Raw genomic sequence first — 24,812 nt, 5'->3', positions numbered from 1 at the left:
CCCATGCAGCTTCAAGAAGATACCACAGTTCATCAAGAGTAGTGACTGGCGTATTGTGACGAGTCAGTTGCTCGGCCACCATTGACCAGACGTTTTCAATTGGTGAGAGATCTGGAGAATGTGCTGGCCAGGGCAGAGTCGAACATTTTCTGTATCCAGAAAGGCCCATACAGGACGTCGTGCATTATCCTGCTGAAATGTTTCGCAGGGATCGAATGAAGGCTAGAGTCACGGGTCGTAATACATCTGAAATGTAACGTCCAATGTTCAAAGTGCCGTCAATGCGAACAAGAGGTGACCGAGACGTGTAACCAATGGCACCTCATACCATCACGTCGGGTGATACGCCAGTACGGAAATGACGAATACACGCTTCCTATGTGCGTTCACCGCGATGTCGCCAAACACGGATGTGACCATCATGATGCTGTAAACACAACCTGGATTCATCCGAAAAAATTCGTGCACCCAGGTTCGTCGTTGAGTACACCGTCGCAGGCGCTCATGTCTGTGATGCAGCGTCAAGGGTAACCGCAGCCACGGTCTCCGAGCTGATAGTCCATGCTGCTGCAAACGTCATCGAACTGTTCGTGCAGATGGTTGTTGTGTTGCAAACGTCCCCATCTGTTGACTCAGGGATCGAGACGTGGCTGCACGATCCGTTACAGCCATGCGGATAAGATGACTGTCATCTCGACTGCTAGTGATAGGAGGCCGTTGGGATCCAGCACGGCGTTCCGTATTACCCTCCTGAACCCACCGATACCATATTCTGCTAACAGTCATTGGATCTCGACCAACGCGAGCAGCAGTGTCGCGATACGATAAACCGCAATCGCGATAGGTTACAATCCGACCGTCATCAAAGTCGGAAACGTGATGGTACGCATTTCTCCTCCTTACACGAGGCATCACAACAAAGTTTCACCAGGAAACGCCGTTCAACTGTTGTTTGTGTATGAGAAATCGATTGGAAACTTTCCTCATGTCAGTACGTTGTAGGTGTCGCCACCGACGCCAACCTTATGTGAATGCTCTGAAAAGCTAATCATTTGCATATCACAGCATCTTCTTCCTGTCGGTTAAATTTCGCGTCTTTAGCACGTCATCTTCGTGGTGTAGCAATTTTAATGGCCAGTAGTATAGTTTGTCCTTATTGCCCCTGAAGTGTGCGGCCGAGAACTTCCATGGACAAAGAAAAACATGACAGTAATGTTATGTGGGCTGCATGACGGTAGGCGCAATCCCTCATTAGGGCCAAATACTTGGCGGGAGACTAGATCCTAAGCATCTTTACGTGCTCACTGTGCGCTCAGAACTGAAGTGACGCGATTTACGTGCATACTGCGATGCAAAACATCGATATAAAGCTTCATCAGACTTTCACTGTGTTTCTCACTTCGTGGTCGAGCAGACCTTACTTCGCGAATAGCTCTTGTATTTCACAAACGGCTGCAAAATTTGTGTAAAGCTACATTTTTTTTGGTGGGGGGGGGGGGGGGGCGGTCAACAGTCTCCTGACTGGTTTGATCTGAGCCAACCTCTTCATCTCAGAGTAGCACTCCAACGTACGTCAATTGTTTCCTAGATGTATTCCAATCTCTGTCTTCCTCTACAGTTTTTGCCCTCTGCAGCTCCCTCTAGTACCATGGAAGTCATTCCCTCATGTCTTCACAGACGTCCTCTCATCCTGTCCCTTCTTCTTGTCAGTGTTTCCCACATATTCCTTTCCTCTCCGATTCTGCTCAGAACCTCCTCATTCCTTACCTTATCACTCCAACTAATTTTCAACATTCTTCTGTAGCACCACATCTAAAATGCTTAGATTCTCTTCTGTTCCGGTTTTTCCACGGTCCATGTTTCCCTAAGATACAATGCTGTGCTCTAAACGTACATTCTCAGAAATTTCTTCCTCAAATTAGGTCCTATGTTTGATGCTACAAGACTTCTCTTGGCCAGGGATGTCCTTTTTGCCATTGCTAGTCTGCTTTTGATGTCCTCCTTGCTCCATCCGTCATTGGTTATTTTGCTGCCTGGGTAGCTGAATTCCTTAACTTCATCTGCATCGTGACCATAAAACCTGATGTTAAGTTTCTCACTGTTCTCGTTTCTGCTACATCTCATTACTTTCGTCTTCCTTCGATTTACTATCTGTCCATATTGTGAACTCATTAGACTGTTCATTCCATTCGGCAGATCATGTAATTCTTCTTCACATTCACTCCGGGTAGCAATGTCATCAGCGAATCGTATCATCGATATCCTTTCATCTTCAATTTTAATTCCACTCCTGATCCTTTCTTTTATTTCCATCATTGCTTCTTCGATGTCCAGATTGAACAGTAGGGCCAAAAGACTACATCCGTATCTTACACCCCTTCTACTCCGAGCACTTCGTTCTTGATCGTCCACTCTTATTATTCCCTCTTGGCTCTTGTATATATTGTGTATTACCCGTCTCTGCCTATAACTTACTCCTATTTTGTTCAAATAACTTACGGTTTTGCTGCCGGGTGACGTCGTTGAACACCGCCGATATTTCGACAGGAGCACACCCTGCCCTTCTCAAGGCACAATTGCAAGGAAAAAGAAATGTGCAAGCAAATTTAATACCTCGGTTCACAGATGAGAAACAAGGAAGACACCACACACAGAACAAGTGTCAACACAAACAAAGATAACCAACATCAGAAATATCTATACTTACTATTAATCAACAGGTGAGGTAGCACTAATTCTGTCCCTCTGCTTTTTGACGAGAGACAGAGCCGGATTCCAAGCAGCATTTAAACAAAATCCAGCATCTCTGTTAATAAGGTTGCTTGATAGTCTGATTTCAACAGCTTCCTTAATAACACTATCCCAATGGCTGGGCGTGCAAGCCAGAATCTCCGTGTTGTTGTATTCCATAGGATGACCGGTGTCAAGGCAATGTTCTGCAATAGCGGATTTGCTCGGCTGTTGTAAGCGTGTGTGACGCTTATGTTCAATACACCGGTCTTCCACAGTTAACTGATTGTCTGACCAATATATGACATGCCACAACTGCAAGGAATACGATAGACCCCAGCCTTACGCAAACCAAGATCATCTTTTACGGACGCCAACAGGGCCTTAATCTTAGGAGGAGGTCGAAAAACACATTTCACATCATATTTCCGCAAAATACGGCCAATCCTGTTGGAAATGCTTCCTGCGTAAGGCAAAAAGGCCGTAGACGTAGGTGCCACTTCGTTGCTATCGTCACTCACCCGTTGCACAGAAGGCTGATGATACAATGCCTCTCACTATAACCATTCTGACGAAAGGTGACTTTGAGATGTGATAGCTCAGCTGCGGAACTTTCAGGGTCTGAGAAACGTGGGCCCTTTGAACCAAGGTGCGAAGTACTCCTTCACGCTGAGCTGGATGGTGACAACTATCAGCTCGCAGATACAAGTCAGTGTGGGTAGGCTTCCTATAAACAGAATGTCCCAACGTACTATCAGTCTTCCTTTTGACCAACACATCAAGGAAGGGAAGGCATCCATTCTTTTCCGCCTCCATAGTGAACTGAATATTCGGGTGGATTGAATTCAGATGTTCCAAAAAGCGGTTTAATTCTCACTACCATGAGGCCAAACAACAAAAGTATCGTCCACATATCTAAAAAAAACACGCAGGTTTCAAAGCACGTTCCTCAAAGTCCTCCATAAACAAATTGGCCACAATAGGTGACAACGGGCTTCCCATTGCAACTCCATCAGTCTGTTCGTAGTACTGACCATTGAATAAAAAGTAATTGGAAGTGAGCACATGTCGAAACAAATTTGTTAACTCGACACCAAACTTAACCTCAATTAGCTGCAACGAATCAGAGAGGAACGCGAGTGAAAAGAGAAACCACATCAAAACTGACTAAAATATCAGAGTCATTCAAATGCAGTCCCTGCAATCGACGTAAGAAATCTGCAGAGTTCTTAACTTGGTGTTCACACCTACCTACTAGTGGGCTCAACAAACTAGCAAGATGTTTAGCTACATGATATGTTTCTGAATTTTCTTGGGATTGGGTGGACGGTGCGTCTTGGTCGCAGTCTGACTGGGAATTTCAATCTGTAACTGCTCGTCATTCGGCGAAATTTGAACGTTTCCTTGGCTCAGTGTCTAATTCTAATTCTCGACGTTCTGTGATCAATCTCACGGAGATAACGTTTCACGACGCAACTTTGTCTGTGCTGGGGAAAGGTTTGAACTTCGCACCGACGCCTAAGAGTTTACCAGTCGTTGATTTTATTAGTTCTATCGAACAGGCTGTTTATAAACTACCTTCCGAGGCTGCGGAAGAGGTTAGGAGGGAAGCTTGTCGTGTGTTGACTGGGGCCCGTCCACCCAAGTGTAACATTACAGCAGCTGAGGCGGCTGCTTTGCGTTCACTTCCTGATATTGTTATTTTACCTGCGGACAAGGGAAACGCCACCGTTTTGTTGAACAAGCACTATTACATACTTTCTGATTAATAGTAAGTATCGATATTTCTGCTGTTGGTTATCTTTGTTTGTGTTGACACTTGTTCTGTGTGTGGTATCTTCCTTGTTTCTCCTCTGTGAACCGAGGTATTAAATTTGCTTGCACATTTCTTCTTCCTTGCATTTGTACCTTGAGAATGGCAGGGTGAACTCCTGTCGAAATATCGGCGGTGTTCGACGACGTCACCCGGCAGCAAACCCGTAGGTTATTTGGGCATTTAATTCGCCGGGAAAAGTTAAGATCTTACCCCTATTTTTCTGAGAATTTCGATCTTACACCATTGTATATTATCGAACGCTTTTTCCAGGTCGAAAAATCGTATGAAAGTGTCTTGAATTCTTTTAGTCTTGCTTCCATTATCAGCTGCAACGTCAGAGTTGCCTCACGAGTGCATTTACCTTTTCTAAAGCCAGACTGATCGTCATCTAGTACATCCTCAGTTTTTTTCCATTCTTCTGTATATTATTCTTATCAGCTACTTAGATGAATGAGCTGTTAAGCTGATTGTGAAATACACTCCTGGAAATTGAAATAAGAACACCGTGAATTCATTGTCCCAGGAAGGGGAAACTTTATTGACACATTCCTGGGGTCAGATACATCACATGATCACACTGACAGAACCACAGGCACATAGACACAGGCAACAGAGCATGCACAATGTCGGCACTAGTACAGTGTATATCCACCTTTCGCAGCAATGCATGCTGCTATTCTCCCATGGAGACGATCGTAGAGATGCTGGATGTAGTCCTGTGGAACGGCTTGCCATGCCATTTCCACCTGGCGCCTCAGTTGGACCAGCGTTCGTGCTGGACGTGCAGACCGCGTGAGACGACGCTTCATCCAGTCCCAAACATGCTCAATGGGGGACAGATCCGGAGATCTTGCTGGCCAGGGTAGTTGACTTACACCTTCTAGAGCACGTTGGGTGGCACGGGATACATGCGGACGTGCATTGTCCTGTTGGAACAGCAAGTTACCTTGCCGGTCTAGGAATGGTAGAACGATGGGTTCGATGACGGTTTGGATGTACCGTGCACTATTCAGTGTCCCCTCGACGATCACCAGTGGTGTACGGCCAGTGTAGGAGATCGCTCCCCACACCATGATGCCGGGTGTTGGCCCTGTGTGCCTCGGTCGTATGCAGTCCTGATTGTGGCGCTCACCTGCGCGGTGCCAAACACGCATACGACCATCATTGGCACCAAGGCAGAAGCGACTCTCATCGCTGAAGACGACACGTCTCCATTCGTCCCTCCATTCACGCCTGTCGCGACACCACTGGAGGCGGGCTGCACGATGTTGGGGCGTGAGCGGAAGACGGCCTAACGGTGTGCGGGACCGTAGCCCAGCTTCATGGAGACGGTTGCGAATGGTCCTCGCCGATACCCCAGGAGCAACAGTGTCCCTAATTTGCTGGGAAGTGGCGGTGCGGTCCCATACGGCACTGCGTAGGATCGTACGGTCTTGGCGTGCATCCGTGCGTCGCTGCGGTCCGGTCCCAGGTCGACGGGCACGTGCACCTTCCGCCGACCACTGGCGACAACATCGATGTACTGTGGAGACCTAACGCCCCACGTGTTGAGCAATTCGGCGGTACGTCCACCCGGCCTCCCGCATGCCCACTATACGCCCTCGCTCAAAGTCCGTCAACTGCACATACGGTTCACGTCCACGCTGTCGCGGCATGCTACCAGTGTTAAAGACTGCGATGGAGCTCCGTATGCCACGGCAAACTGGCTGACACTGACGGCGGCGGTGCACAAATGCTGCGCAGCTAGCGCCATTCGACGGCCAACACCGCGGTTCCTGGTGTGTCTGCTGTGCCGTGCGTGTGATCATTGCTTGTACAGCCCTCTCGCAGTGTCCGGAGCAAGTATGGTGGGTCTGACACACCGGTGTCAATGTGTTCTTTTTTCCATTTCCAGGAGTGTAGTTCTCGCATTTGTCTGCTCTCGCATTCATCGAAATTGTGTGAATAATATTTTTGCGGAAGTCAGACTGTATATCGCTGGACTCATACATTCTACACACCAACGACAATAGTCGTTTTGTTGCCACTAACCTCAAAAATTTTAGAAATTCTGAATGAATGTTATCTATCCTATTTGCCTTATTTGATGTAAAGTCCTCCAAAGCTCTCCGACTTTGTGATTCTAACACTGGATCCCCTATCTCTTCTAAATCGACTTCTTCTTTAACAGCAGACAAATCTTCTCCCCCATAGAGGCCTTCAGTGTAGTCTTTCCACCTATCCGCTCTCTCTTCTGCATTTAACAGAGGAATCACCTTTGCACTCTTAATGCTGCCTCGCTTGCTTTTAAACTCATCGAAGTGGTTTTGACTTTCCTACACTCTGAGTCAGTTCTTACCGCAGCCACCCGGGGTAGCCGTGCTGTCTGGGGCACCTTGCCACAATTCACGCGGCTCTTCCCGTCCGAGGTTCGAGTCCTCCCTTGGGCATGGGTATGTGTGTTGTCCTTAGCGTAAGTTGGTTTAAGTTACATTAAGTTGAAACAAGGCCCCGGGAGTATACAACATTCCATTAGAACTACTGACAGCCTTGGGAGAGCCAGTCCTGAAAAAACTCTACCATCTGGTGAGCAACATGTATGAGAGAGGCGAAATTCCCTCAGACTTCAAAAAGAATATAATAATTCCAATACCAAAGAAAGCAGGTGTTGACAGATGTGAAAATTACCGAACTATCAGTTTAATAAGTCACAGCTGCAAAATACTAACACGAATTCTTTACAGACGAATGGAAAAACTAGTAGAAGCCGACGTCGGGGAAGATCAGGTTGGATTCCGTACAAATATTGAAACACGTGAGGCAATACTGACCCTACGAGTTATTTTAGAATAAAGATTAAGAAAAGGCAAACCTACGTTTCTAGCATTTGTAGACTTAGAGAAAGCTTTTGGCAATGTTCACTGGAATACTCTCTTTCAAATTCTGAAGGTAGCAGGGGTAAAATACAGGGAGCGAAAGGCTATTTACAATTTGTAGAGGAACCAGATGGCAGTTATAAGAATCGAGGGACATGAAAGGCAAGCAGTGGTTGGGAAGGGAGTGAGACAGGGTTGTAGCCTCTCCCCAATGCTATTCAATCTGTATACTGAGCAAGCAGTAAAGGAAACAAAAGAAAAATTCGGAGTAGGTATTAAAATCCATGGAGAAGAAATAAAAACTTTGAGGTTCGCCGATGACATTGTAATTCTGTCAGAGACAGCAAAGGACTTGGAAAAGCAGTTGAAAGGAATGGATAGTGTCTTGAAAGGAGGGTATAAGATGAACATCAACAAAAGCAAAACGAGGTTAATGGAATGTAGTCGAATTAAGTCGGGTGATGCTGAGGGAATTAGATTAGGAAATGAGACACTTAAAGTAGTAAAGGAGTTTTGCTATTTGGGGAGCTAAATAACTGATGATGGTCGAAGTAGAGAGGATATAAAATGTAGACTGGCAATGGCAAGGAAATCGTTTCTGAAGAAGAGAATTTTGTTAACATCGAGTATTGATTTAAGTGTCAGGAAGTCGTTTCTGGAAGTATTTGTATGGAGTGTAGCCATGTATGGAAGTGAAACATGGACGATAAATAGTTTAGACAAGAAGAGAATAGAAGCTTTCGAAATTTGGTGCTACAGAAGAATGTTGAAGATTAGATGAGTGGATCACACAACTAATGGGGAGGTATTGAATAGAATTGGGGAGAAGAAGATTCTGTGGCACAACTTGACTAGAGGATGGGATCGGTTGGTAGGACATGTTCTGAGGCACGAAGGGATCACCAGTTTAGTACTGGAGGGCAGCGTGGAGGGTAAAAATCGTAGAGGGAGACCAAGAGATGAATACACTAAGCAGATTCAAAAGGATGTAGGCTGCAGTAGCTACTGGGAGATGTAGAAGCTTGCACAGGATAGAGTAGCACGGAGAGCTGCATCAAACCAGTGTCAGGACTGAAGATCACAACAACAACAAGAACAAGTAGTGTGTAAGCGTAGGGACCAATATCTTCAGTAGTTTGGTCCCATACAATTTAGCACAAATTTCCAATTTCCTTTCCGCTCTCTCATTCCTTGTCCCAAACTCATATTCTCCTGTAACCTTTTCTTATACTTACCCTACAGATTCATTCCAGTCCTCTATGACTATTAGACATCCACCTCTAGCTGCTGTAACTCCCTTTCAATATTCTCATATACTTCCACTGTTTCTTCATTTTCATCTTGCGATGTCGGCATGTGTATCTGAGCTATCGTTGTCAGTACATAGGAAATGTGATCAGGACCTAAGTGCGATTAACATGGGGTCACGTAACTTAGACAAATGCCAAAATAACCCTTTTTTTTCTTAATCTCATTTTGTTCTATATTGTTCGTTGACTTTGTTCGTGGCGGACGTCCTATGACACTTGTTCTGCTTGTTCGTTGATCCGTTGACTCAGTTTTTTTATTACAGAAGATAGCCAAACCCTCTGGCCGAACACGCTGAGCCACCGTGCCGGCATACTCAGCAGTTAAGGCGACCTGTACCGCATAAATTAAAAAACTGGCCACTAGGTGGCATCAGTTGTGTGGTGTAAGCCATACAAATAAGTTGCAGATAATAGAAAATTGGAAGGCATAGCTATGTAGGCTTTTAATGAATGATACATTTTTTCCAAAAAGAAAAAGAAAAAAATGACAAAAGAACATCATTAACGTAACAATTATTTTAGTAGCAAATGGGAGTAGGGGGAGAGCAATAGAGGCAACCATTGAATGAAAATACCTTATAAAATTGGAAATTTGATAAAATGGCTTTGTAGGACCTTACATACAGAAGGTGTAACAGAGCTTATTACGGCTAAAAACCTGGTTGGAAAGTGAAGACTGCCCGGGGGTGTGGGGAGGAGGGGGAGAAAGTCATCAAAAAGCAGTAAATACTTGTTGCCACATTTAAAATTTTGTTACGCATTTTTATTCAAATATTGGCTAATAAATTAATCTTCTGCAGTGTACTGATGGTTCTCTACCACTCTGTTCCTTCCTGGTTCTCTCTATTGCTCTCACCCCTTACCCCAATTCGGTTATAAACTATTTGTTACGTTAATGATATTGTTTTCCGTTTTTTTTTTTTTTAAATCTGGCCTCTCTCTTACTAAAGTCACCCATAGCTATGCCTACCTTTTATCTGTAACTTGTAAGTAAGTCTGTACTGATTACGCCACACAATTGTTACCACATATACAGGTTATCAGATATACAGGTCACTTTAACTAGCCAATAGCATTTTGGCATGTGTCTAAGTTACATGACTCCATGTTACTCGCGTGTAGGTGTAGTTCATATTTCGTACGTACTTTTGTTTAACTTAATATTGTGCCAGCTTGTGAAATATTTGTGTAATAACTTTCTCAACTATAGACCTGTTTCCACTGTGCTGTTTGAGATTTTGCTACTTTATCAGATTATCTGTTGATGATTATACTCAAGCGCGTCATTAAACAAATCAGTCTCCACAAAACCTGTGACTATATATATACTTTCTGTAGTGTCCATATTACTAATTTTTCAACGTTAAAAATACATATAATTTGTCGATAACACTGTAATTTACAATAGACGGCAAAGGTCTTAGAAGAGCAGTTGAACAGAATGGGTGGTGACTTGAAAGAAGGTTATACGGTGAACATCAACAAAAGTAAAACAAGGTGACAGGTCGTAGCAGAGTTAAATAAGGCAATGTCGAGGGAATAATGACTGGAAGATATCTGCTATTTGGGCGAAGCAGAAAGGACATGAAATACAGACTGGCAACAACAAGAAAAGCGTTTCTAAAAACAAACAAAAAACTGTTGGCTTCGAATTTAGGTATTGCACAGAACTGAAACGTGGACGATAAACTGTTCAGACAAGATGATAATAGAAGTTTCTGAAGTGTGATTCTAGAAAGGAAAGCTGATGAACAGGCGGCTAGATCAGATAACTAATGAGTAGGGGAAAAAAGAAATATATGCATCTACCTAACTAAAAGAATGGACACGTCTTTCGCCACCAAGGAATCGTAACTTTAGTGGTGGAGGGAAATGTCGAGTGTTAAAAATTCTAGAGTGCTTGACTACCATAGGAACGTTCAACAGGATGTAGGTTGTGTAAGTCTGCAGGCTGTCGTGGCCGTTGTCACTAAAGATATAATCTTTTGGGTTGTTTGGCCGCGTCATATTTCCTCTAAAATAATCGATGTTTCGACCCCTTCGCTGGGATCTTCGGCAGGAAATATGACGCGGCCTAACAACGCAGAAGATTTTAACTTTAAGATGTAGGTTGCAGCAGTCACACAGAGATGCAAAAGCTCGAACTGGATAGAACGGCGCGGAGGGCTGCATCAAGCCAAGTTTCGGAATGGAGACCACAACAAGAAACTCCTGACGTCTATAACTTTCTTTGCAACACTAGCATCTATACTCACCTTGACAACGTATGACGTGTGGCGAAGGATTCTTCTGGTACCATATTTATTGGTTCCCCTCTCTTATTTCATTCACGAATAATTAGTGCAAAGGACGATTCAATGAAGTATCCGTATCTGCTCATTTCCTTTATTTATTTATTTATTTAATTTCCGAGTCGTAGTGATGTCGCGAAATGAATGTGCGAGGATATAATATGTCGCCTGACTACTTGGAACGCACGCTCTCGTTTCATAGTAAACTTCTATGCCAGTGGTAACCAACCGGTAGCCCGTGGGTAGCATGAGACCCAAGAAGTGAGCACAGATCACACGATCGGTAAAAAGATCCATAAAAGTACAATTACCTAATGTTGTGACAGTAATGGAATTTCATACACAGGGTGAGTCACTAGTTATTGCCACCTAGAATAACTCCGAAAGTATGATAGTAGCTGAAAAGTTTGTGGGGCAAATGTTGCACGGGACAACGGGGACCATAATATGACGTTGGTTTTTTGTTGCTAGGTGCAGTCGCCTCAGAGATGAAGGTTAACATTTTTCTTCTTCTTTTTTTTTTTTAAATGGGATGCTGTTGTTTGGTACTTATTTTCTGATAGCGGCTATGGAGACGAATTCAATCATTGTGTAACAGTAAGGTCTCTGAAGGTCAACGAAGGTCACAAAGGTGGTATGAACGTCCATTTACAGAAGCTGTTCACGTAATAACCAGTGGGTCTTCCGCTCCGAAGTCCATATCGATGATGTTTCTTTGAGGTTCGCACGCTGACACTTGTTGATGATCCAGAATGGAAATCTGCAGCAATTTGCGGAAGGGTTGCACTTCTGTCACGTTGAACGATTCTCTTCTGTCGTCGTTGGTCCCGTTGTTGCGGGATCCTTTCCCGGCCACAGTGATGTCGGAGATTTGATTTTTACCGTGTTGCTGATGTTCGCAGTACAATCTTGTAATGGTTGAACCGTGAATTTAAACTTTTCAAAATCTTTTCTTAAAGAATTTACTTTATTTACTAGCGATTCATCAAGAACATTAACACACTATGTGAGCGTGGAAGTAGTTCCCAAGGAGTAACTGATGGAAACAAATTAAATTTCAGCCAATGGAAATTTTATTCACAAAACCCTTTTCAAAAACAGATTTAAAATTTATAAGCAGAAAAGCACCCTCGAAATATCAAGTTACAATTTAACAAATGTGAATTTTATTTCTAAAAGCTTTTTCGAAACGGATTTCAAATTATAAGCAGAAAAACACCCTCGAAATATCGAGTTACAATTATTCAGAGGCAGCATAATTTTTTTTTTTTTTTTTTTGTTACAGTATGAGCCTTCGGGCTGAGAAGCTTGCCGCTCCCTTTCGACACGGCCGTAGTCAGGACCGCTCACAACAACCTCTGAAAGAGTACACTGGTACAAAACTGCAACACACTAGATTAAACTAAAAATTTTAACAACTCACACAAACACATTAACTATGCACCCTGTAAGGGATGGAAATGGTACAAACACTCACACTAAGAAATTATTTTCCACCAAAAGTGCAATTTGTTTTAAAAGGGATCTTACGGTGGAAGGGTGGCAACTTTATAAAAATGACTATTTAAATAAAACCCATGAAATTCAGACTTACATAACGTGTACAACATGCTCTACATTACACATATACCGCCTCGCAAGATGATAGGGAAGATAAAAACATATTTCAGGATTTCGGCCTTTACCTTAATTCTATAAATTCGTTAACACCTAATCCGACAAACATGACAGAGGCAACTATTAACGCATGGCAAACCGACAGACAGACAGACCCTAACTGCCTAACAAATGCGGACGGGAGACAGACGAGCAAACTGGCGACGAGAGACTGACGAAGAAAACAAGTAGAATTTAACAAGTAAATGAAACAACATATCATAAATCACTTATACGGTCGCAGGTTCGAGTCCTGCCTCGGGCATGGATGTGTGATGTCCTTAGGTTAGTTAGGTTTAAGTAGGGGACTGATGACCATAGATGTTAAGTCCCATAGTGCTCAGAGCCATTTGAACCATAAATCACTTAACTTCTAAAACTGCGATGTCTGGCGAAGACCTGGCGCCGGACCCCCAAAACGCTCTCCCGAACAGTCAGCTGCCAGCCGCTTCAACGGACGCAGGAAGGCGCGCCGATCTCCCGTCTCACGGCGTCGCAGGTCGCACCGGCCAGACTCATGTCGTGGGTTTGACTCCTGTTGCTCTCGTGACGGCCGCGAAGCCACTACCCCTCGCTATATGGCGCGACCTCACATGCGCCGACGCTCAAGACGGACAAGTCATCTCGTGTCTCAGTGCGCGACCGACCAACCGATCGATCCAACCGCCAATGCCCATTGCCTGAGCAAACTCGAGCACACTGGCGGCTTAACACATACCCGTACTATAGTTCAGTTCTTTTATCTTGGCGGTTCGCGCATGCCCGCCCAGACGCGGTAGATTGCTGCGTTGCCAGTTGTACGCGCCAAGAGATGCAGCCCCATAGTATAGTTCGCAAACTTACGTTTAGGGGGGAGCGCGCAGTTTATGAAGTAAAGCCACCACGGCCGTTTTAACCCTTTCGCTGCTACAGAGACGTGCTCCCCGCATTCCGCGATGTGCGCGATTTTGTCATCATTGCACTGTTCGCCTGTGCGGACACATGGTGTTTCGACAGCTTTGACACACTTTATCATTCGATTTCACATAAACTATTTGGCCCAAAAATTTGATTTTTACACATCTTCTTGACGGATACCTTCCCCCCATAAATGACAATTTTGTTTCGATGTTCAAGTCAGTTACTGTGCAGCATTAGATGTAGTAAACCATTGCACGAAATTTTGAAGAGTTTGCATAGGTAAAAGTCCATAGCGTATACTTTCCGTATGGTCGATTTTAGTTGCCACTTGAAATTTCAAAAACTTACATTCAAATGAATAAAATTCATGAATTAAGACACTCCGATATTGTTTTTAAAATAAAGAAAATATTAAGCGCCGACCAAGCTTCGAACTCAGAACGTTTATTTTTTTATTTTTATTTTTTTTGTTGTAATCTCATTTTGTTCGTTTTCGTTCGTTGCATCTGCTCCGGGCGGATGTTGCAAGACACCCTTTTCAGTTCGTCATTGATCCATTAACTCAGTTTTTATTACAGAGGGCAGCTAGCCCTCCGACCGAACACGCTGAGCTACCGTGCCGGCTACCTTTCGTTTAACAGCCATACACTTTAACCATTACACTAACGCAGCTCGTCATTCAACATATCTCCCGGAGGACTTTAAAACATCACGCAAAATACCGACAAACACTGTTGGTATGATTATGAATTACTCACGTTTCGTCGAAGTACAATAGGAAATAAACAATTACCGCTGTTCTTTATTGCGAAAAAGCGGTTAGTGAGAATGATACAAACACCTTTCCTTGCTATCGCCTAAATTAGGGGGCTTATTGCTTGTTTGGTTTAATTAATTAATAGAATATGAAGCAATTGGTATAAAGAATGCTTTTTCCAAACTTTCTATAAAAAAAAGTCTGCTATCAAGACGTTGCTTTTATTCAATTACTTTATTTATGACTGAACGTTTCTAATACTGAAGACACTCGTCCGTGCTCTGCACTGCAGTCGAGCTCTGGCAACGTCGTTCTCTGTTCATTGGCTGACTGTGTTTTGTGAAGTCAGATGCGCAGAACGAACCTAAACTCGGCCGCCGTCGTAAATGACGCGCACTTTAGCACTCCGGACGACAGACAGACACTAACCCCTCACCAATGCGTACGAGAGACAGACCCAGACTAACTTGGCTGACCATCTAACCAGACTCGGCAACTCACCAACTGCCGAGCTCATAGCGCCCCTTAAATACACGTGAACAGGCAACCTTTCCCCTTTCCACCAGAGGGAGAGACCAAAGCTGCGATTGCCACAGCGGCGCCACCGCCAGAAACGGAGGGCGACTGCTTCACACTACGCGCTGCGGCGCGCTCTTCAAAACAGCAAATTTTACTACGGCTCAATGGTCATACGGAAAATCGCCACTTGATCGCTGCCTCCGAGATTCTGTGTCCGATCGCTCGTCCGCCGACTATAACACCACGTTAAAACGCCCTTAAATCTTGATAACCTGCCAGTGTAGCAGCAGTAACCGATCTCAGAACTGCGTCAGACACTTGCTGTCTTATATAGGCATTGTCGACCGCAGCGCCGTGTTCTCCCTGTTTACATATATCTGTATTTGAATTTGCATGCCTATACCAGACTGTTTGGCGCTTCAGTGTGTTTATTTGCTAACAATACGAGACCCTGACTACCAATCCATTGCAAGTTTTGAGTGATTCACCCTTTATACACTATGTGATTAAAAGTATCCGGACACCTGGCTGAAAGTGGCTTAAAAGTTCGTGGCGCCTTCCATTAGTTATGCTGAAATTCAGTATGATGTTGCCCCACCCTTAGCCTTGGTGACAGCTTCCACTCTCTCAGGCATATGTTCAATCAAATGTTGCAAGTTTTCTTGGGGAATGGAAGCCCATTCTTCACGGAGTGCTGCACTGAGGAGAGGTATTGATGTCGGTTGGTGAGGTCTGGGACGAAGTCGGCTTTCCAAAACACCCCAACGATATTCTATAGGATCAAGGCAGGACTCTGTGCACAACTCCATTACTTTCAGGAATGTTACTGTCGTGTAACCACTCTGCCACATACCGTGCATTATGAACAGGTGCTCGATCGTGCTGAAAGGTGCAATCGCCATCCCCGAATTGCTCTTCAACAGTGGGAAGCAAGAAGGTTCTTAAAACATCTTGTAGGCCTGCGCTGTGATAGTGCCACGCAAAACAACAAGGGGTGCAAGCCCCCTCCGTGAAAAACACGACCAGAGCTTAACACTGCTGCCTCCGAATTTTACTGTTGGCACTATGACGTTCACTGGGCATTCGCCATACCCACACAATGTCATCGGATCGCAACATTGCGTACCGTGACTTGTCAATCCACACAACGTTTTTTCACTGTTCAATCGTCCAATGTTTACGTTCCTTACATCAGGTGTCGTTTGGCATTTGCTGGCGGGATGTGTGCCTTATGAGCAACCGCTCGACCATGAAATCCAAGTTTTCTCACTTCCCCCTAACTGTCATAGTATTTGCAGTGGATCCTGATGCAGCTTGGAATTCCTATTTGATGGTCTGGACAGATGTCTGACTATTACACATTACGATTCTCTTCAACTGTCGGCGGTCTCTGTCAGTCAATAGACGAGGTCGGCGTGCACGCTTTTGTGCCGTACGTGTCCCTTCACGTTTCCACTTCACTATCACATCGGAAACAGTGGACCTAGGGATGTTTAGGAGTGTGGAAATCTGGCATACACACGTATGACAGAAGTGACACCCAATCACGTTCGAAGTCCGTGAGTTACGTGGAGCGCCCCATTCTTCTCTCTCACGATGTCTAATGACTACTGAGGTCGCTGATATGGAGTACCTGTCAGTAGATAGCAGCAAAATCCACCTAATATCAAAAACGTATCACAAGCTGCAACATCGTCGCGAAAAAACAGTGACCCGTATATGCAATAAGTTTCCTTTAATTTACGTCTATGGTCACAAACTGTTTTATAACAGATTACCGGTTTCGGTCTTTAATGACCATCATCAGATCTGTAGAAAATGGGAAAAACACAAATACACTCGCAAACTGTATACAGCTTAAGAACAATACATAGACCATAATGAAATGTAGTACCGACAAAATTTACATTTGTGCGCTTTAAATATGAAGAGGCATACCTGTTTCATAAAAACAAAATTATTTTGGTTGTTTAGAATTACCCGGTACACTATCAACGGTGTTTAAGCCGGCCAGTGTGGCCGAGCGGTTCTAGGCGCTTCAGTCTGGAACCGCGCGACCGCTATGGTCGCAGGTTCGAATCCTCCCTCGGGCATGGATGTGTGTCATGTCCTTAGGTTAGTTAGGTTTAAGTAGTTCTAAGTTCTAGGGGACTGATGACCTCAGCAGTTAAGTCCCATAGTGCTCAGAGCCATTTGAACCATTTGAACGGTGTTTAATATTTATGTCATTATCTAGAATATTGGCACTAGAGCACATGTCAACGACTGTTTTTAACTCTTCCTCTTTTTAACAATATTACTTTTGTCGTGTTCTTCTTTTTATTGCTTTTTATTGCTGTAATGAGTTTTATACGTTATAAGTTTATTATAGACTTCAACTACTGTATCCCCCTTTATTTTCGCTGTTTCAATTAATTATTTGAAAGCTAGTGTATGCCGACATTAGCGACATCTGGTGAACTTACAACACAAACTTCTTGTGGCTACTGTACGGCAGCTTGTTTTGAACACTAGTGCTGCTGACAACATGACTTCTGCATGTAATGTTATCTATATGTATCTGACGATGCTGGTGCTGATTCCGCATTTAACATTTGACGATGCCACTATGGCTGCAGTGCATTAGGACTTTGTTTTTATGAAACAGGTATGCCTCTTCATATTTAAAGCGCACAAATGTAAATTTCGTCAGTACTACATTTCATTATGGTCTGTGTATTGTTCTTAAGCTGTATACAGTTTGCGAGTGTATTTATGTTTTCCCTATTTTCTGCAGATCTGATGATGGTCATTAAAGACCGAAACCGGTAATCTGTTATCAAACAGTTTGTGACCATAGACGTAAATTAATGGAAACTGAAAAACGTATGTTTTGGGGCTGTCCGGATACTTTTGATCACATAGTGTATGTACTGCTTCAAAATATGATATCAGTATTGCCACTGGTGGACAGTCTGTGAATGATCCAATGTTTTGAGTGTCATTTTCCAATTCGGGAGGCAGAAACCGATAAAGGGACACCTGCATTTCCGAAATAAGTTTTTTGTCTGTTGTCTTATGTTGTTAGTCGCGAGGCGTTGCGGAGTTGTCGTTAGAGTGCCGGTACTTTGGAGAACAGCGGGTACGGCACGTGGTAACGATGCGCCGACACTTGTTCCAGGCGGTGGACGCTGGAGGCTCCATGTACGTGCACGTGTTCGGCGCGTACTTCGGGCTGGCCGCCAGCCTCGTGCTGGGACACGGGAGGGCGCTCCGCAAGAACAGCGCCGAGCTGGAGGGCGCCTCCTACAACTCGGACCTCTTCGCCATGGTCGGTGAGTGCAGCGCGTGGTGCGGCAAATAAAGCTCTAAGAGAATTACACCACAACCGCGACATACACTACTGGCCATTAACACCACGAGGATGACGTGCTACAGACGTGAAATGTAACCGACAGGAAGAAGAAGCTGTGGTATGCAAGTGATTAGCTTTTCAGAGCATTCACACAAGGTTGGCGCCGGTGGCGACACCTACAACGTGCTAACATGAAGAAAGTTTACAACCGATTTCTCATACACAAACAGCAGTTGACCGGCGTTGGCTGGTGAAACGTTGTTGTGAAGCCTCGTGTAAGGAGGAGGAATGCGTACCATCACGTTTCCGACTTTGATAAAGGTCGGACTGTAGCCTATCCCGATTGCTGTTTATCGTATCGCGACATTGCTGCTCGCGTTGGTAGAGATCCAATGACTGTTAGCAGAGTATTGAATCGGTGGGTTCAGGAGGGTAATACGGAACGCAGTGCTGGATCCCAACGGCCTCGTATCACTAGCAGTCGAGATAACAGGCATCTTATCCCCATGACTGTAACGGATCGTGCAGCCACGTCTCGATCCCTGAGTCAGCAGATGGGGACGTTTGCAAAACAACCATCTGCACGAACAGTTCGACGACGTTTGCTGCAGCCTGGACTATCAGCTTGGAGACCATGGCTGCGGTTACACTTGACGCTGCATCACAGACAGGAGCGCCTGCGATGGTGTACTCAATGACGAACCTCGGTGCACGAATGGCAAAACGTCATTTTTTCGGATGAATTCAGGTTCTGTTTACAGCATCATGATGGTCGCATACGTGTTGGGCGACATCGCGGTGAACGCACATTGGAAGCGTGTATTCGTCATCGCCATACTGGTGTATCACCCGGCGTGATGGTATGAGGTGCCATTGGTTACACGTCTCTATCACCTCTTGTTCGCATTGACGGCACTCTCAACAGTGGACGTTACATTTCAGATGTGTTGCGACCCGTCGCTCTACCCTTCATTCGATCCCTGCGAAACCCTACATTTCAGCAGGATAATGCACGACCGCATTTGCAGGTCCTGTACGGGCCTTTCTGGATACAGAAAATGTTCGAATGTTGCCCTGGTCAGCACATTCTCCAGATCTCTCACCAACTGAAAGCGTCTGGTCAATGGGGGCCGAGAAACTGTCTCGTCACAATACGCCAGTCACTACTCTTGTTGAACAGTGGTATCTGCATGGGCAACTGTAGCTGTAGACGCCATCCAAGCTCTGTTTGACTCAATTCCCAGCCGTATCAAGGCCGTTATTACGACCAGAGGTGGTTGTTCTGGGTACTGATTTGTCAGGAACTGTGCACCCAAATTGCGTGAAAATGTAATGACATGTCAGTTTTAGTATAATATATTTGTCCAATGAATACCCGTTTATCATCTACATTTCTTCTTGGTGTAGCAATTTTAAAGGCCAGTAGTGTAATTTGTGCCAACATTTTGAATTTTTCTGGACCTGCAGCATTATGGAGTAGAATGCGGTAGGGTGCTGTTTTTTTTGTGTATAAAGTTTCATGTCGTATTATATAGGGCTTACAGTTGAAATGAGTTGAATAGTACCCTATAACCATATTTCGGCTCTATGGCCATTGTCAAGCTATCTGGAAACTAATGGAGTTGTATGGGTGTGTATCTGTGTCTACTTGTAAAAATAAAAATTTCGTATACGTCGTGGCACTTACTTCTGAAACACATCGTTAACGCTTTCAGTGTGTGATACCTTGGGCTGCTGCGTATAGCAGAGGCAGCGCAAGCGAAGTAGCAGATATCTAATGTCTCAATAGTGGATTTTGCTGCTGAGCAATATTATTTAAGAGCTATTTAATATTTTTTGTAAGTTTGAGAGTTTCAATTGGCAGCTAAACTAACGACATTGTATGGTCATACAGTTGACTTTTTCATCTATGGACCAGTGTGTCGTAGTAGTAAATTCTCTGCTAATGTTCGCTGGTGTTGTCTTTGACTGTAAATTTGTTTTATCCTAAATAGTGTTCTATAATTTCAATATAATTTTTATGTTTCAGTTAGGTTTGTTCGTTAAGAATTTTGTCTTGATATTCGTGTGTGTATTGTAGATTTTTGTTTTTGCTGAAAGTTCATTACGTGTCCCTTTGGTGTTATATACGGAATTCACATCTCATTTTCGATCTGAGTTACAATGTGGCTTTCTGTTTACATGTATTTGAAGACTGTGGATGGGTTTGTGTCACTTTTTCTGGTATGTTCTTGGTATGTAATTTTGAAATTTCTGCCTATTTGACCTACACAGAATTTTTCTCAGCTATTAAAATTAATTTTATGTGTGTGCGCTGGTTGTTTGGTTTTCTCTTAGTGGATTTTTGTTTTAGGTTGCTTGCAGTGAGAAATGTGTTAAATTTGTTTGATGTATTTCCTATACAACTTTGTAGTGTGTATGTCAATTTCTGTTTTGTCTGTAACTTTCTTGTTAATTTATGTCACTATAAAACATAATACATAACAGTATGCTATCTTTATTATAGGTTTGCTTGCCTATGTTGCAATGGAACTTATATGGTTCTGCTACGTATCTGGGCGTCTCCAAACCATCTATATTGCCGATTGTTGTAATGGTAGATTCATCGCTCTGTTTATCATTGTATGAAATTAACAAGAGCCGAAATAAGCCTATGGCATCAAAAAATAAGATCGTAATAAGAAGTCTCTGAAAATAGCAACGTTTTGGCTTGCTAGATATGTCATGTCCTCACGAGATAACTTCTGTCTTTTATATCGAAGACATCTATCTGAATATTTTAATGACCACAGGAAATTCCACTACGCAGAGCCACCTATGTAATGTAACTGAAAGGGGAACATGTAGTTCAGTACAGAGCACTGTGTTTCCAATCATGATCGGCGCAATGCGGCTAATGTGCAGTGTTCAGTCTGCCAACATGAATGGAAATCTGATTTCTAGCTCACAAAGGGACCGCGCCTAGTCATCATCACCGACTCCCTCCAAATATGTATTATATGCAGGGTTTGGCCAGGAATGAAGGTGACAGTAGTGGGAGCTCGAGATGGCGAAGCGTTTAGAGAAAAGGGTATTTTTTTGCGCGGAACTGGCTAGGCGTGAGCCATGTGTGCTACCGTAGTCTCCAGACTGTGGTTGTTACAATGGGAAAAGAGTCGTGTCCCTACAAAGTGTCCGCGAAGGCGGTACATAAATAAGCAGACCAGCTATGAACAAACGAAAACAGTTTATTTGAATAGAAAGTAACACAATTCAACTTAATAATAACATATCTCGGAAATCATGAAACAAATTAAGCTCGTTTGGTTAATCACAAAGAGTCTTCAACCCTTGGAAGGGGAAAGCAAAATTTTACCGTTCTGAGCTATCTAGTGAAGGAAAAATCCAAATGAAGTCTTCTGAGTAGAACATAAAAATAGTCCATCTGTCAGGTAATGAGAAAAACAGAGCTGTTCCAATCCCTGGCTCTGAAAGACAGGAAAACAGCTCTGATTATAAGTTCTTAATACACTTCAGATGAACACTATCAGAGTAAAGTTTTTGAGTCATTTAGAAAAATAACTGGCAATGGCAGGCCACGACGTTGATATCAAAAATGAACTTCAAACTTTGCACGCGTTTAGAAAGCCATTAAAACAACATAATGTGCAAGCAGTAAGGTGCAATACTCTGGAAATTCCGAGAAAATCGCATGAGAAGTTTTACGCGTCTATTATGTGGCCTATGTTTCTCTGTGTAGGTGCTCGACGTTAGAGTTCAGGGTGTTCAAGTCTTTAGCGTTCGAGTTTCGTAAGACGAACGTGTATGAAGCGACCGTTCGCCTCCCGATCAAACTTAATTATTAATCTGTTTTCTTCATGAGTGGTCACATTATTTAATTTATATATGAGATTTGAGAGGTAATATAATGAAAAAATGACGTTTATTTACATGAAGTATTGGCATGAAGTTTCAGTTTATGTTATCCATGTCTGTATGAGAAATACCACCCTGCAACGTGTGATAGCGTTCAAGCTTCGTAAGACGAACGTGTATGAGGCGACGAGTACATTACTCCTGCGCTCTGGCACACTGTGACCTGCTATATCACTGATTGCAAATACCATCATTCGCACCATTATTTATCGAGGTTTGAATTGGTCTTTCCAGGCCTGTCCCTCGTCCTTGAAAGTTTAATTGCAAGTGATCAAATAACATATAAAACTCACTACAACTTCATGAAAATACATTATATTATCTCTCAAATGTAATAAAAATTAAATAACGTGACCGATGATGAAGAGATACAGATTAAAAAATACATGTTATCAGGATTCGAACCGCTGACTTGTTGACGACGCTCTTGCAACGCGCGAATACTAACCACTTTTTTTGGTGATCTCATGTTGTTCGTTATTGGTCATTGTATTGTTCGGGGCGGATGTCCCATGAAGCTTGTTGAGTTCATCGTTGATCCATTAAATCAGTTTTTTTTTATTGCAGAGGTCAACTAACCCTCTAATCGAACCCGTTGAGCTACCGTGCCGGTAAGCTCTTGACTACAATGACTTCGTGTAGCTACCACTTTCGCACAGATACATCAATTACAAAACAGCTGCGTAAAACATCTCTTGCGATTTTCTCTCAATTGCCAGAGCAGTGCACCTTACTACTTGCACATTATCTCGTTTTAATGGTCTACTATAGGTGTACAGAGTTTGAAGTAAATTCGTGATCCCAACATTGTGGTCTCCCTTTGTAAGTCTGTTCAGAGTTCAGGATAATGAGAAAATACGTTAGGAATTCTGAATCTGATAACAAAAATCTGGTAGGGGCTATAGTCTAAATTTCAAAGAAGAATGCCCTATGTCCGACGAGGCCGAACAACAGAAAATCACAGAAATATTACGCGATCAAGAATCAGTCATGCTATTGGGGCCGCGAACTCTGTAGTGAAATTACGCTGCAGGATGTAGAGGAGGCCGGCTCAGACGGTGATTGCAGCGCAGCAACGACGTTGGAGCGAGCTCCTGACTGTGGAAATGCGACAAGCATTCGGAACCTGACCCAGGAAGCTCGACCAGCGGGAACTCGGTGCCCAGGACCGGCGCGCCGCCGTTTAAGTTCAGCGAGTCGACATAAAGTTAAGAGAACACACCTGGCAGTTCGTTGCGCACTTAAAATCACAAGAGTCAAACACACGTTAAAAGTCGGCCACAGTATGAAAATCACACAGAGCGATTCAGTTAAAAAACAAAACCACCGGAAACGACAGAACACTCACAAAAAATAAAAACCACTGGTAGGGACCTGCCGAGGGACTTGCGGTCGGAGAGTAGGGAAAAAGAGGGGAGGGGGCATGAGGACGGGAGGAAGAGGAAAACGGACGGACAGGGGGCGCACCAAGAAGCAGGAGACGGGGCAGTGCGGGAGAGGAAGAGGGAACACAAGGCAGGAGGGAGTTCAGAGACACTGAAGGAGAGCACGGGAGGGGGTGTAGGAGGGGGAAAGCCGCCCAAGGGGCAGGAGCGGCAGCCCTGAGGATGAGGCAGGAGGAAGGTGTGGTTAGAGTTGGTAGGAGGGGTACACGTCAAGGCGAAGCTCATCATCCAAGAGGGTTAGGTGCTGGAAGTTGCGTTGGGAAACGAGGTGGAGGGTGTGGTTTAAGTACAGCCCTAGGATACTGGATATATTCACGGGTTTCTCGTCACGTTGCTGGCGTAAGAAAGAAGTCCATTGCACCAGCAACCTCTGCTGCTGGTCGACTGTGCCGAGGCAGTCCCCGAATGTCTTCTGCACGGATGCATGCTGCCTGCGAGACTGGAGTGTAGTGCGGGTTGCAGGCGGTGCAGGCGCAAGGTCTATCAGTAGCAACCTACACGAAAACTTTCATTTTCACTTTTTACATTATACTGCAAATTAATCAAAGTAATCCTCAGTATATTGTATTTATCAATCTGTTTTATTCAATATTTCTGGAATATCGCGTAATATTATTTCACTCTGTTTAGAATTTAAATGATATTCGAATCTACACTACTGGCTATTAAAATTGCTACACCAAGAAGAAATGCAGATGATAAACGGGTATTCATTCGACAAATATACTAGAACTGACATGTGATTACATTTTTACGCAATTTGGGTGCATAGATACTGAGAAATCAGCACCCAGAACAACCACCTCTGGCCGTAATAACGGCCTTGATACGCCTGGGCATCGAGTCAAACAGAGCTTGGATGGCGTGTACAGGTACAGCTGTCCATGCAGCTTCAACACGATACCACAGTTCATCAAGAGTAGTGACTGGCGTGTCGTGACGAGCCGTTTGCTCGGCCACCATTGACCAGACGTTTTCAGTTGTTGAGAGATCTGGAGAATGTGCTGGCCAGGGCAGAAGTCGAACATTTTCTGTATCCACAAAGGCCCGTACAGGATCTGCAACATGCGGTCGTGCATTATTCTGCTGAAATGTAGGGTTTCGCAGGGATCGAATGAAGGGTAGAGCCACGTGTCGTAACACATCTGAAATGTAACTTCCACTGTTCAGAGTGCCGTCAATGCGAACAAGAGGTGACCGAGACGTGTAACCAATGGTCCCCCATACCATCACGCATACCATCACGAACAAACGCTTCCAATGTGCGTTCACCGCGATGTCACC

The 24,812-nt window shown here is 44.0% G+C and overlaps 1 protein-coding gene across 2 annotated transcripts in view; it reads left to right on the top strand.

Annotated features, from left to right (window-relative positions):
* The window catches only part of LOC126210243 (ammonium transporter Rh type B), a 255,900-nt gene that overhangs the window by 158,962 nt on the left and 72,126 nt on the right, over positions 1-24,812 (top strand). For both annotated transcript variants that reach the window (XM_049939432.1, XM_049939431.1), the window contains exon 5: positions 17,995-18,148. In XM_049939432.1, coding sequence (XP_049795389.1) covers positions 17,995-18,148 — 154 coding nt within the window. The remainder of the gene's footprint in view (positions 1-17,994; positions 18,149-24,812) is intronic.

The sequence above is a fragment of the Schistocerca nitens genome, chromosome 10 (genome assembly GCF_023898315.1).
Source record: "Schistocerca nitens isolate TAMUIC-IGC-003100 chromosome 10, iqSchNite1.1, whole genome shotgun sequence".
Lineage (NCBI taxonomy): Eukaryota > Metazoa > Arthropoda > Insecta > Orthoptera > Acrididae > Schistocerca > Schistocerca nitens.
The sequence above is the reverse complement of the archived record's forward strand: the minus strand, read 5'-3'. Positions and strand labels throughout refer to the sequence as shown.